The sequence below is a fragment of the Mustelus asterias genome, chromosome 25, assembly GCF_964213995.1.
Source record: "Mustelus asterias chromosome 25, sMusAst1.hap1.1, whole genome shotgun sequence".
Lineage (NCBI taxonomy): Eukaryota > Metazoa > Chordata > Chondrichthyes > Carcharhiniformes > Triakidae > Mustelus > Mustelus asterias.
In genome coordinates, this window is record NC_135825.1 from 43,115,782 (window position 1) to 43,125,514 (window position 9,733).

Genomic DNA, 9,733 nt, shown 5'->3' on the forward strand with positions numbered 1-9,733 from the left:
CGCAATGGAGCGGGTGCAGAGGAGAGGATGCTGCTTGGGATGGAACATTTAAGTTACGAAGAGAGGTTGGATAGGCTTAGGTTGTTTTTGTCGGAGCAGAGAAAACTGAGGGGCGACCGGATTGTGGTGTTCAAGATTATGAGGGGCATGAACAGGGTGGATAGGGAGCAGCTATTCACCTTAGTTGAAGGGTCAGTTATGAGGGGACACAAGTTGAAAGTGAGGGGTGGGAGGTTTGGGGGAGGGATTTGAGGAAAAACTCTTACTCAGGGGGTGGTGACGGTCTGGAATACGCTGCCTGCGAGGGTGGTGGAGGCAGGATGCCTCACATCCTTTAAAAAGTACCTGGATGAGTACTTGGCACACCATGACATTCAAGGCTATGGGTCAAGTGCTGGCAAGTGGGATTAGGTGGGCAGGTCAGGGCATTTCATGCGTCGGTGCAGATTCGATGGGCCGAAGGGCCTCTTCTGTGCTGTGGTATTCTGTGTTTCAGTTTAGAAAACCAGGTTGGCATGGACGAGTTGGGTGGAAGGGCCTGTTTCTGTGCTGTATATCTCTATTATAACTATGATCAGTGTCATGACTGTTCTCCAAGCCTCTCAACAGATTGGGGAAACTCTTTAAAAACAGCTCAGATTATCTCAAACTAAGACTGAAGCTGCCAGATGTCACCAATTTACGTTAATGTGCAACACTGGCTTCTGCAAGGGATATTTTAAATTGTTATTCGTTTATGGGCTCTGAGCATCACTGACGGGCCAGCATTTGTTGCTCACTGCCTAACATTTTGATTTAGTTGGCATGCATTGTTCCATGACAAATGGTTATTTGCCCAAGCTTGTTACCATATAAATGGACAGAAACTAGGGCTTGCTAAACAAGCACACAACCCAATACAATAATAGGCTCCCATTATAACAACAGGTCACAATTATGATCAGTAGTTGGATGCGTTTCCCTGGCACCCATTTATGTAGGTATATGCATCTTAGATACTTGTTTTCAAAGCTTATCACCTCTTGTTTCAGATCCAATCCATTCTCAGCTGGGCTTCTGTCACGGGTACCCATATCCGTCACCTGAGGGTTATTTAAACAGTCATTTTGCTTTACAGTGTGTTCCTGTCCTTGTGTGTCAAGTTCATGGCTCATTTCAGGTACACTGGCATTCGGTTTTCTATTTGCAGTGCCAAGTGAACTTTGACTGGTTCTGATCCTCTGTTTCACACATTCTTCCGCAGAAAGAACCACCTTTGGTTCACGTGCTCCCGATTCCCTTCGAGACAGCATCCCTTTATCTGCACCAGTGGGAATCTCAATGCCTTTTTGGGCTAAGAAGTATAGTTGTCCATTGAAGAGAAGCAGTGCATTTTCTTTGAATGAACCCCCCCCGACCTTGGTATCTAATTGACTGTTGGAGTAAGCCTTCATCAAACTATCCATATTGACCCCCTTAGCTTGCTGCTTCACAAATGTCTTCAGCACTTGAGAAGCTAGGTTGTTGCAAAATTTCACAGAAACAGGTGTCGGGGTAGCAGCTTCCTTTCCTGCCTTGTTCAATTTGCTGTCTTGTCTGCTGGATAAAGGCTCCTTGCTTGGCACTTTGGCCACAGGTGATGAGGTGGGTGTCTCCTGAACTGAATCAGTCACACCCCTAGCCCCACAGTTCAATGACAATGGTTTAGGCACCAAAGGCAAGAGGCGCTTGGCCTCAGTCACCTTAACTGGGTTCACTGGACAGATGTAAATGGCCGTGGTTGGTTTGTTGCCATCACTGCTCTTGGGCAGGTTGCGGAATCCTCCAAAGATTTTCTGCTGAACTGCCACAGGCAAAGTGAACGTGGAGACAAAGCGAACCTCAGCGTTGATGGGGATCTGGATATAGGTTCCAGGACTGGCCACACTCTGTGCCATCACTTTGCCTGTGCTGAGGGAAGGGCTGGTGGCTGCACCACCTGCAGGAGAGGCAACAGAAGAGTGTACTTGCTCACCAAGGCTGCTGGCAGAAGGCCTAGATGTATGTGCTGTCTGGGATTGAGAACCCAGCTGGTTTTGGTTCATAGCTCCTATGGATCCAGTCACCTGGGAAGAGACTTGCAAGTGGAAACTGATTGTTGACTGTGCGCTTCCCACAAAGTCTTCTGATTAACAAGGTCCAAATGACTGACTGCAGACAACTTGATGTTGAGGGGGAGCAGGAAATAGTCACTAAACGGTAGGTAGACAACGGTAGTTCCAGATCCTGAAAGCACAAATAAGGTATTAACGGCTGAATTTACCTCAGACAAACTAACAACTTTATTAGAAAGTGGGGCGGGCGTGTATGACCGGGATGTGGGGGAGAGGAGACAGACAGCCGGGGGGAGAGGGAGGGTGCGGGGTCGGGTCTGGAGGGCAACGCGGGGAGGGGGCAAGAGTGCAGCGCCGGGAGGGGGTGGGGAGGTCCAAAGGGAAAGAGGGCAGGGGGGGGTGGGGGGTCCACAGGGCACGGGGGAGGGGGCGGGAGGGGGAGGGGGCGGGAGGGGGAGGGGGCGGGAGGGGGAGGGGGCGGGAGGGGGAGGGGGCGGGAGGGGGAGGGGGCGGGAGGGGGAGGGGGAGGGGGGGGAGGGGGCGGGAGGGGGAGGGGGCGGGAGGGGGCGGGAGGGGGAGGGGGCGGGAGGGGGAGGGGGAGGGGGCGGGAGGGGGAGGGGGCGGGAGGGGGCGGGGAGGGGAGGGGGCGGGGAGGGGAGGGGAGGGGGCGGGGCGGGGAGGGGGCGGGGAGGGGGCGGGGCGGGGAGGGGGCGGGACGGGGAGGGGGCGGGACGGGGAGGGGGCGGGACGGGGAGGGGGCGGGACGGGGAGGGGGCGGGACGGGGAGGGGGCGGGACGGGGAGGGGGCGGGACGGGGAGGGGGCGGGACGGGGAGGGGGCGGGACGGGGAGGGGGCGGGACGGGGAGGGGGCGGGACGGGGAGGGGGCGGGACGGGGAGGGGGCGGGACGGGGAGGGGGCGGGACGGGGAGGGGGCGGGACGGGGAGGGGGCGGGACGGGGAGGGGGCGGGACGGGGAGGGGGCGGGACGGGGAGGGGGCGGGACGGGGAGGGGGCGGGACGGGGAGGGGGCGGGACGGGGGGGGGGCGGGACGGGGGGGGGGCGGGACGGGGGGGGGGCGGGACGGGGGGCGGGGCGGGACGGGGGCGGGACGGGGGAGGGGCGGGACGGGGAGGGGGCGGGACGGGGAGGGGGCGGGACGGGGAGGGGGCGGGACGGGGAGGGGGCGGGACGGGGAGGGGGCGGGACGGGGAGGAGGGGGCGGGACGGGGAGGGGGCGGGACGGGGAGGGGGCGGGACGGGGAGGGGGCGGGACGGGGAGGGGCGGGACGGGGAGGGGGCGGGGCGGGGAGGGGGCGGGGAGGGGGCGGGGCGGGACGGGGAGGGGGCGGGACGGGGAGGGGGCGGGACGGGGAGGGGGCGGGACGGGGAGGGGGCGGGACGGGGAGGGGGCGGGACGGGGAGGGGGCGGGACGGGGAGGGGGCGGGACGGGGAGGGGGCGGGACGGGGAGGGGGCGGGACGGGGAGGGGGCGGGACGGGGAGGGGGCGGGACGGGGAGGGGGCGGGACGGGGAGGGGGCGGGACGGGGAGGGGGCGGGACGGGGAGGGGGCGGGACGGGGAGGGGGCGGGACGGGGAGGGGGCGGGACGGGGAGGGGGCGGGACGGGGAGGGGGCGGGACGGGGAGGGGGCGGGACGGGGAGGGGGCGGGACGGGGAGGGGGCGGGACGGGGAGGGGGCGGGACGGGGAGGGGGCGGGACGGGGAGGGGGCGGGACGGGGAGGGGGCGGGACGGGGAGGGGGCGGGACGGGGAGGGGGCGGGACGGGGAGGGGGCGGGACGGGGAGGGGGCGGGAGGGGCGGGAGGGGGCGGGAGGGGGCGGGAGGGGGCGGGAGGGGGCGGGAGGGGGCGGGAGGGGGCGGGAGGGGGCGGGAGGGGGCGGGAGGGGGCGGGAGGGGGCGGGAGGGGGCGGGAGGGGGCGGGAGGGGGCGGGAGGGGGCGGGAGGGGGCGGGAGGGGGCGGGAGGGGGCGGGAGGGGGCGGGAGGGGGCGGGAGGGGGCGGGAGGGGGCGGGAGGGGGCGGGAGGGGGCGGGAGGGGGCGGGAGGGGGCGGGAGGGGGCGGGAGGGGGCGGGAGGGGGCGGGAGGGGGCGGGAGGGGGCGGGAGGGGGCGGGAGGGGGCGGGAGGGGGCGGGAGGGGGCGGGAGGGGGCGGGAGGGGGCGGGAGGGGGAGGGAGGGGGCGGGAGGGGGCGGGAGGGGGAGGGAGGGGGAGGGAGGGGGAGGGAGGGGGAGGGAGGGGGAGGGAGGGGGAGGGGGCGGGGGGGAGGGGGCGGGAGGGGGAGGGGGCGGGAGGGGGAGGGGGCGGGAGGGGGAGGGGGCGGGAGGGGGAGGGGGCGGGAGGGGGAGGGGGCGGGAGGGGGAGGGGGCGGGAGGGGGAGGGGGCGGGAGGGGGAGGGGGCGGGAGGGGGAGGGGGCGGGAGGGGGAGGGGGCGGGAGGGGGAGGGGGCGGGAGGGGGAGGGGGCGGGAGGGGGAGGGGGCGGGAGGGGGAGGGGGCGGGAGGGGGAGGGGGCGGGAGGGGGAGGGAGGGGGAGGGGGAGGGGGCGGGAGGGGGAGGGGGCGGGAGGGGGAGGGGGCGGGAGGGGGAGGGGGCGGGAGGGGGAGGGGGCGGGAGGGGGAGGGGGCGGGAGGGGGAGGGGGCGGGAGGGGGAGGGGGCGGGAGGGGGAGGGGGCGGGAGGGGGAGGGGGCGGGAGGGGGAGGGGGCGGGAGGGGGAGGGGGCGGGAGGGGGAGGGGGCGGGAGGGGGAGGGGGCGGGAGGGGGAGGGGGCGGGAGGGGGAGGGGGCGGGAGGGGGAGGGGGCGGGAGGGGGAGGGGGCGGGAGGGGGCGGGAGGGGGAGGGGGCGGGAGGGGGAGGGGGCGGGAGGGGGAGGGGGCGGGAGGGGGCGGGAGGGGGCGGGAGGGGGAGGGGGCGGGAGGGGGAGGGGGCGGGAGGGGGAGGGGGCGGGAGGGGGAGGGGGCGGGAGGGGGAGGGGGCGGGAGGGGGAGGGGGAGGGGGCGGGAGGGGGAGGGGGCGGGAGGGGGAGGGGGCGGGAGGGGGAGGGGGCGGGAGGGGGAGGGGGCGGGAGGGGGAGGGGGCGGGAGGGGGAGGGGGCGGGAGGGGGAGGGGGCGGGAGGGGGAGGGGGCGGGAGGGGGAGGGGGCGGGAGGGGGAGGGGGCGGGAGGGGGAGGGGGCGGGAGGGGGAGGGGGCGGGAGGGGGAGGGGGCGGGAGGGGGAGGGGGCGGGAGGGGGAGGGGGCGGGAGGGGGAGGGGGCGGGAGGGGGAGGGGGCGGGAGGGGGAGGGGGCGGGAGGGGGAGGGGGCGGGAGGGGGAGGGGGAGGGGGCGGGAGGGGGAGGGGGAGGGGGCGGGAGGGGGGAGGGGGCGGGAGGGGGAGGGGGCGGGGGCGGGAGGGGGAGGGGGCGGGAGGGGGCGGGAGGGGGCGGGAGGGGGCGGGAGGGGGCGGGAGGGGAGGGGGAGGGGGCGGGAGGGGGAGGGGGCGGGAGGGGGAGGGGGCGGGAGGGGGAGGGGGCGGGAGGGGGAGGGGGCGGGAGGGGGAGGGGGCGGGAGGGGGGAGGGGGAGGGGGCGGGAGGGGGAGGGGGCGGGAGGGGGAGGGAGGGGGAGGGGGCGGGAGGGGGAGGGGGCGGGAGGGGGAGGGGGCGGGAGGGGGAGGGGGCGGGAGGGGGCGGGAGGGGGCGGGAGGGGGAGGGGGCGGGAGGGGGAGGGGGCGGGAGGGGGAGGGGGCGGGAGGGGGCGGGAGGGGGAGGGGGCGGGAGGGGGAGGGGGCGGGAGGGGGAGGGGGCGGGAGGGGGGGGGGCGGGAGGGGGAGGGGGCGGGAGGGGGAGGGGGCGGGAGGGGGAGGGGGCGGGAGGGGGAGGGGGCGGGAGGGGGAGGGGGCGGGAGGGGGAGGGGGCGGGAGGGGGAGGGGGCGGGAGGGGGAGGGGGCGGGAGGGGGCGGGAGGGGGAGGGGGCGGGAGGGGGAGGGGGCGGGAGGGGGAGGGGGCGGGAGGGGGAGGGGGCGGGAGGGGGAGGGGGCGGGAGGGGGAGGGGGCGGGAGGGGGAGGGGGCGGGAGGGGGAGGGGGCGGGAGGGGGAGGGGGCGGGAGGGGGAGGGGGCGGGAGGGGGAGGGGGCGGGAGGGGGAGGGGGCGGGAGGGGGAGGGGGCGGGAGGGGGAGGGGGCGGGAGGGGGAGGGGGCGGGAGGGGGAGGGGGCGGGAGGGGGAGGGGGCGGGAGGGGGAGGGGGCGGGAGGGGGAGGGGGCGGGAGGGGGAGGGGGCGGGAGGGGGAGGGGGCGGGAGGGGGAGGGGGCGGGAGGGGGAGGGGGCGGGACGGGGAGGGGGCGGGACGTGGAGGGGGCGGGACGGGAGGGGGCGGGACGGGGAGGGGGCGGGACGGGGAGGGGGCGGGACGGGGAGGGGGCGGGACGGGGAGGGGGCGGGACGGGGAGGGGGCGGAACGGGTAGGGGGCGGGACGGGGAGGGGGCGGGACGGGGAGGGGGCGGGACGGGGAGGGGGCGGGACGGGGAGGGGGCGGGGAGGGGGCGGGACGGGGAGGGGGCGGGACGGGGAGGGGGCGGGACGGGGAGGGGGCGGGGAGGGGGCGGGACGGGGAGGGGGCGGGACGGGGAGGGGGCGGGACGGGGAGGGGGCGGGACGGGGAGGGGGCGGGACGGGGAGGGGGCGGGACGGGGAGGGGGCGGGACGGGGAGGGGGCGGGACGGGGAGGGGGCGGGACGGGGAGGGGGCGGGACGGGGAGGGGGCGGGACGGGGAGGGGGCGGGACGGGGAGGGGGCGGGACGGGGAGGGGGCGGGACGGGGAGGGGGCGGGACGGGGAGGGGGAACTGAGGGTGGGGAGGGGGTGCGGGGCAGCCGGGTTGAGGTGGGGGGCAGCCGGGTTGGGAGTGGGGGGGGGGCAGCCGGGTTGAGGAGGCAGCCAGGGGGGCGAGGGGCAGATGGGGGAGGGCACGAGGAGGTGTGGGGCGCCGGGGGTGGGGGGAGAATAGGGGAAGGGGGTGGGGGTGCGGTGCCGCCGGTGGGGTTGGGGGTGCAGGGCCGCAGGGGCGGTGTGGGTGGGGAGGGGGTGCCGGAGAGCCGGGGTTGGGGGGGTGTGGGGGAGGAGGGGGTGCGGGGCAGCCGGGGGGAGGGCAGCTGGTGTGCAGTGCATTCCAGGGGGTCGAGGGTGTGGGGGGCATTCGGGGTGGGGGCGGGGCGAGGGGTCAGCCGGGGGTGGGGGGAGGGGGAGCGAGGGGCTGGGGTGGTGGGGCGAGGGACGGGGGGCAGCCGGGGGCGGGGAGGGGGGGGGAAGCCGGGGAAGGGGGGGGGGGTGAGGGACAGGGGGCAGCCCGGGCGGGGGCGAGGGGGCAGCCGGGGTGGGGGGTGGGGGAGCTGAGTGTGGGGATGGGGGGCGGGGCAGCCGGGGTGGGGGGTGGGGGAGCTGAGTGTGGGGATGGGGGGCGGGGCAGCCGGGTTGGGGGGGGGGGGAGGAGCAGCCGGGTTGCGGGGGGGGGGGTGGGCAGCCGGGCTGGGGGGGGGTGGGCAGCCGGGTTGGGGGGGGGGGGTGGGCAGCCGGGTTGGGGGGGGGGTGGGCAGCCGGGTTGGGGGGGGGGGTGGGCAGTCGGGTTGGGGGGGGGGGTGGGCAGCCGGGTTGGGGGGGGGGGGTGGGCAGCCGGGTTGGGGGGGGGGGTGGGCAGCCGGGTTGGGGGGGGGGGGGGTGGGCAGCCGGGTTGGGGGGGGGGGTGGGCAGCCGGGTTGGGGGGGGGGGGTGGGCAGCCGGGTTGGGGGGGGGGTGGGCAGTCGGGTTGGGGTGGGGGGGGTGGGCAGCCGGGTTGGGGGGGGGGGGGGTGGGCAGCCGGGTTGGGGGGGGGGGGGGTGGGCAGCCGGGTTGGGGGGGGGGGGGGTGGGCAGCCGGGTTGGGGGGGGGGTGGGCAGCCGGGTTGGGGGGGGGGGTGGGCAGCCGGGTTGGGGGGGGGGTGGGCAGCCGGGTTGGGGGGGGGGTGGGCAGCCGGGTTGGGGGGGGGTGGGCAGCCGGGTTGGGGGGGGGGGGGGGTGGGCAGCCGGGTTGGGGGGGGTGGGCAGCCGGGTTTGGGGGGGGGTGGGCAGCCGGGTTGGGGGGGGGGTGGGCAGCTGGGTTGGGGGGGGGGTGGGCAGCGGGGTTGGGGGGGGGGTGGGCAGCCGGGTTGGGGGGGGGTGGGCAGCCGGGTTGGGGGGGGGGTGGGCAGCCGGGTTGGGGGGGGGGTGGGCAGCCGGGTTGGGGGGGGGTGGGCAGCCGGGTTGGGGGGGGTGGGCAGCCGGGTTGGGGGGGGGTGGGCAGCCGGGTTGGGGGGGGGGTGGGCAGCCGGGTTGGGGGGGGGGGGTGGGCAGCCGGGTTGGGCGGGGGGGTGGGCAGCCGGGTTGGGGGGGGGGGTGGGCAGCCGGGTTGGGGGGGGGGGTGGGCAGCCGGGTTGGGGGGGGGGGGTGGGCAGCCGGGTTGGGGGGGGGGGTGGGCAGCCGGGTTGGGGGGGGGGGGGGTGGGCAGCCGGGTTGGGGGGGGGGGGGTGGGCAGCCGGGTTGGGCAGCCGGGTTGGGGGGGGGGGTGGGCAGCCGGGTTGGGGGGGGTGGGCAGCCGGTTTGGGGGGGGGGGGTGGGCAGCCGGGTTGGGGGGGGGGGTGGGCAGCCGGGTTGGGGGGGGGGGGTGGGCAGCCGGGTTGGGGGGGGGGGGTGGGCAGCCGGGTTGGGGGGGGGGGGGTGGGCAGCCGGGTTGGGGGGGGGGGGTGGGCAGCCGGGTTGGGGGGGGGGGGTGGGCAGCCGGGTTGGGGGGGGGGGTGGGCAGCCGGGTTGGGGGGGGGGGGTGGGCAGCCGGGTTGGGGGGGGGGGGTGGGCAGCCGGGTTGGGGGGGGCGGTGGGCAGCCGGGTTGGGGGGGGCGGTGGGCAGCCGGGTTGGGGGGGGGGGGGTGGGCAGCCGGGTTGGGGGGGGCGGTGGGCAGCCGGGTTGGGGGAGGGGGGGTGGGCAGCCGGGTTGGGGGGGGCGGTGGGCAGCCGGGTTGGGGGGGGGGGTGGGCAGCCGGGTTGGGGGGGGGGGGGTGGGCAGCCGGGTTGGGGGGGGAGGTGGGCAGCCGGGTTGGGGGGGGGGGTGGGCAGCCGGGTTGGGGGGGGGGGTGGGCAGCCGGGTTGGGGGGGGGGGTGGGCAGCCGGGTTGGGGGGGGGGTGGGCAGCCGGGTTTGGGGGGGGTGGGCAGCCGGGTTGGGGGGGGGGGTGGGCAGCCGGGTTGGGGGGGGGGTGGGCAGTCGGGTTGGGGGGGGGGTGGGCAGCCGGGTTGGGGGGGGGGGTGGGCAGCCGGGTTGGGGGGGGGGCAGCCGGGTTGCGGGGGGGGGGGAGGGGGAGGAGAGAGCGGGTGGCGGGGGGGTGCACCAGGGGGGGGGCCGCGCGCAGGCGGAGCTGATCCCGGAGGTAAAGGCCGGAGCCCAGCCGCCGACTCACCCCCGCCGCCCGGGCCGGCCACCGCCACGGACAGGGGATGGGAGGGCCACCGGCCTAGCCGCCCCTCACTGTCTGGCCGTTGGACCGCACTCCCATCCCCGAGCCGAGGCCGCGCTCGGTCCGCGAGGTCGAGTACCTGTTGCGGCCTCTCCGGCCCAGCTATCACCGAGCCCGCTCCCACCGGCACCGCACTCAGTGCGCAAGCGCC

The 9,733-nt window shown here is 76.1% G+C and overlaps 1 protein-coding gene across 2 annotated transcripts in view; it reads right to left on the reverse strand.

Annotated features, from left to right (window-relative positions):
* The window catches only part of LOC144511912 (uncharacterized), a 29,459-nt gene extending 19,726 nt beyond the window's left edge, over positions 1 to 9,733 (reverse strand). Inside the window, exons 1-2 of one of the 2 annotated variants that reach the window (XM_078242368.1) lie at positions 9,662 to 9,733; positions 1,020 to 2,244 (exon numbers count right to left, since the gene is read on the reverse strand). In XM_078242368.1, coding sequence (XP_078098494.1) covers positions 1,020 to 2,063 — 1,044 coding nt within the window. In that variant the 5' untranslated portion in view covers positions 2,064 to 2,244; positions 9,662 to 9,733. Of the gene's footprint in view, positions 1 to 1,019; positions 2,245 to 9,525 lie in introns of both variants that reach the window. The other variant, XM_078242369.1, reaches the window with a different exon arrangement.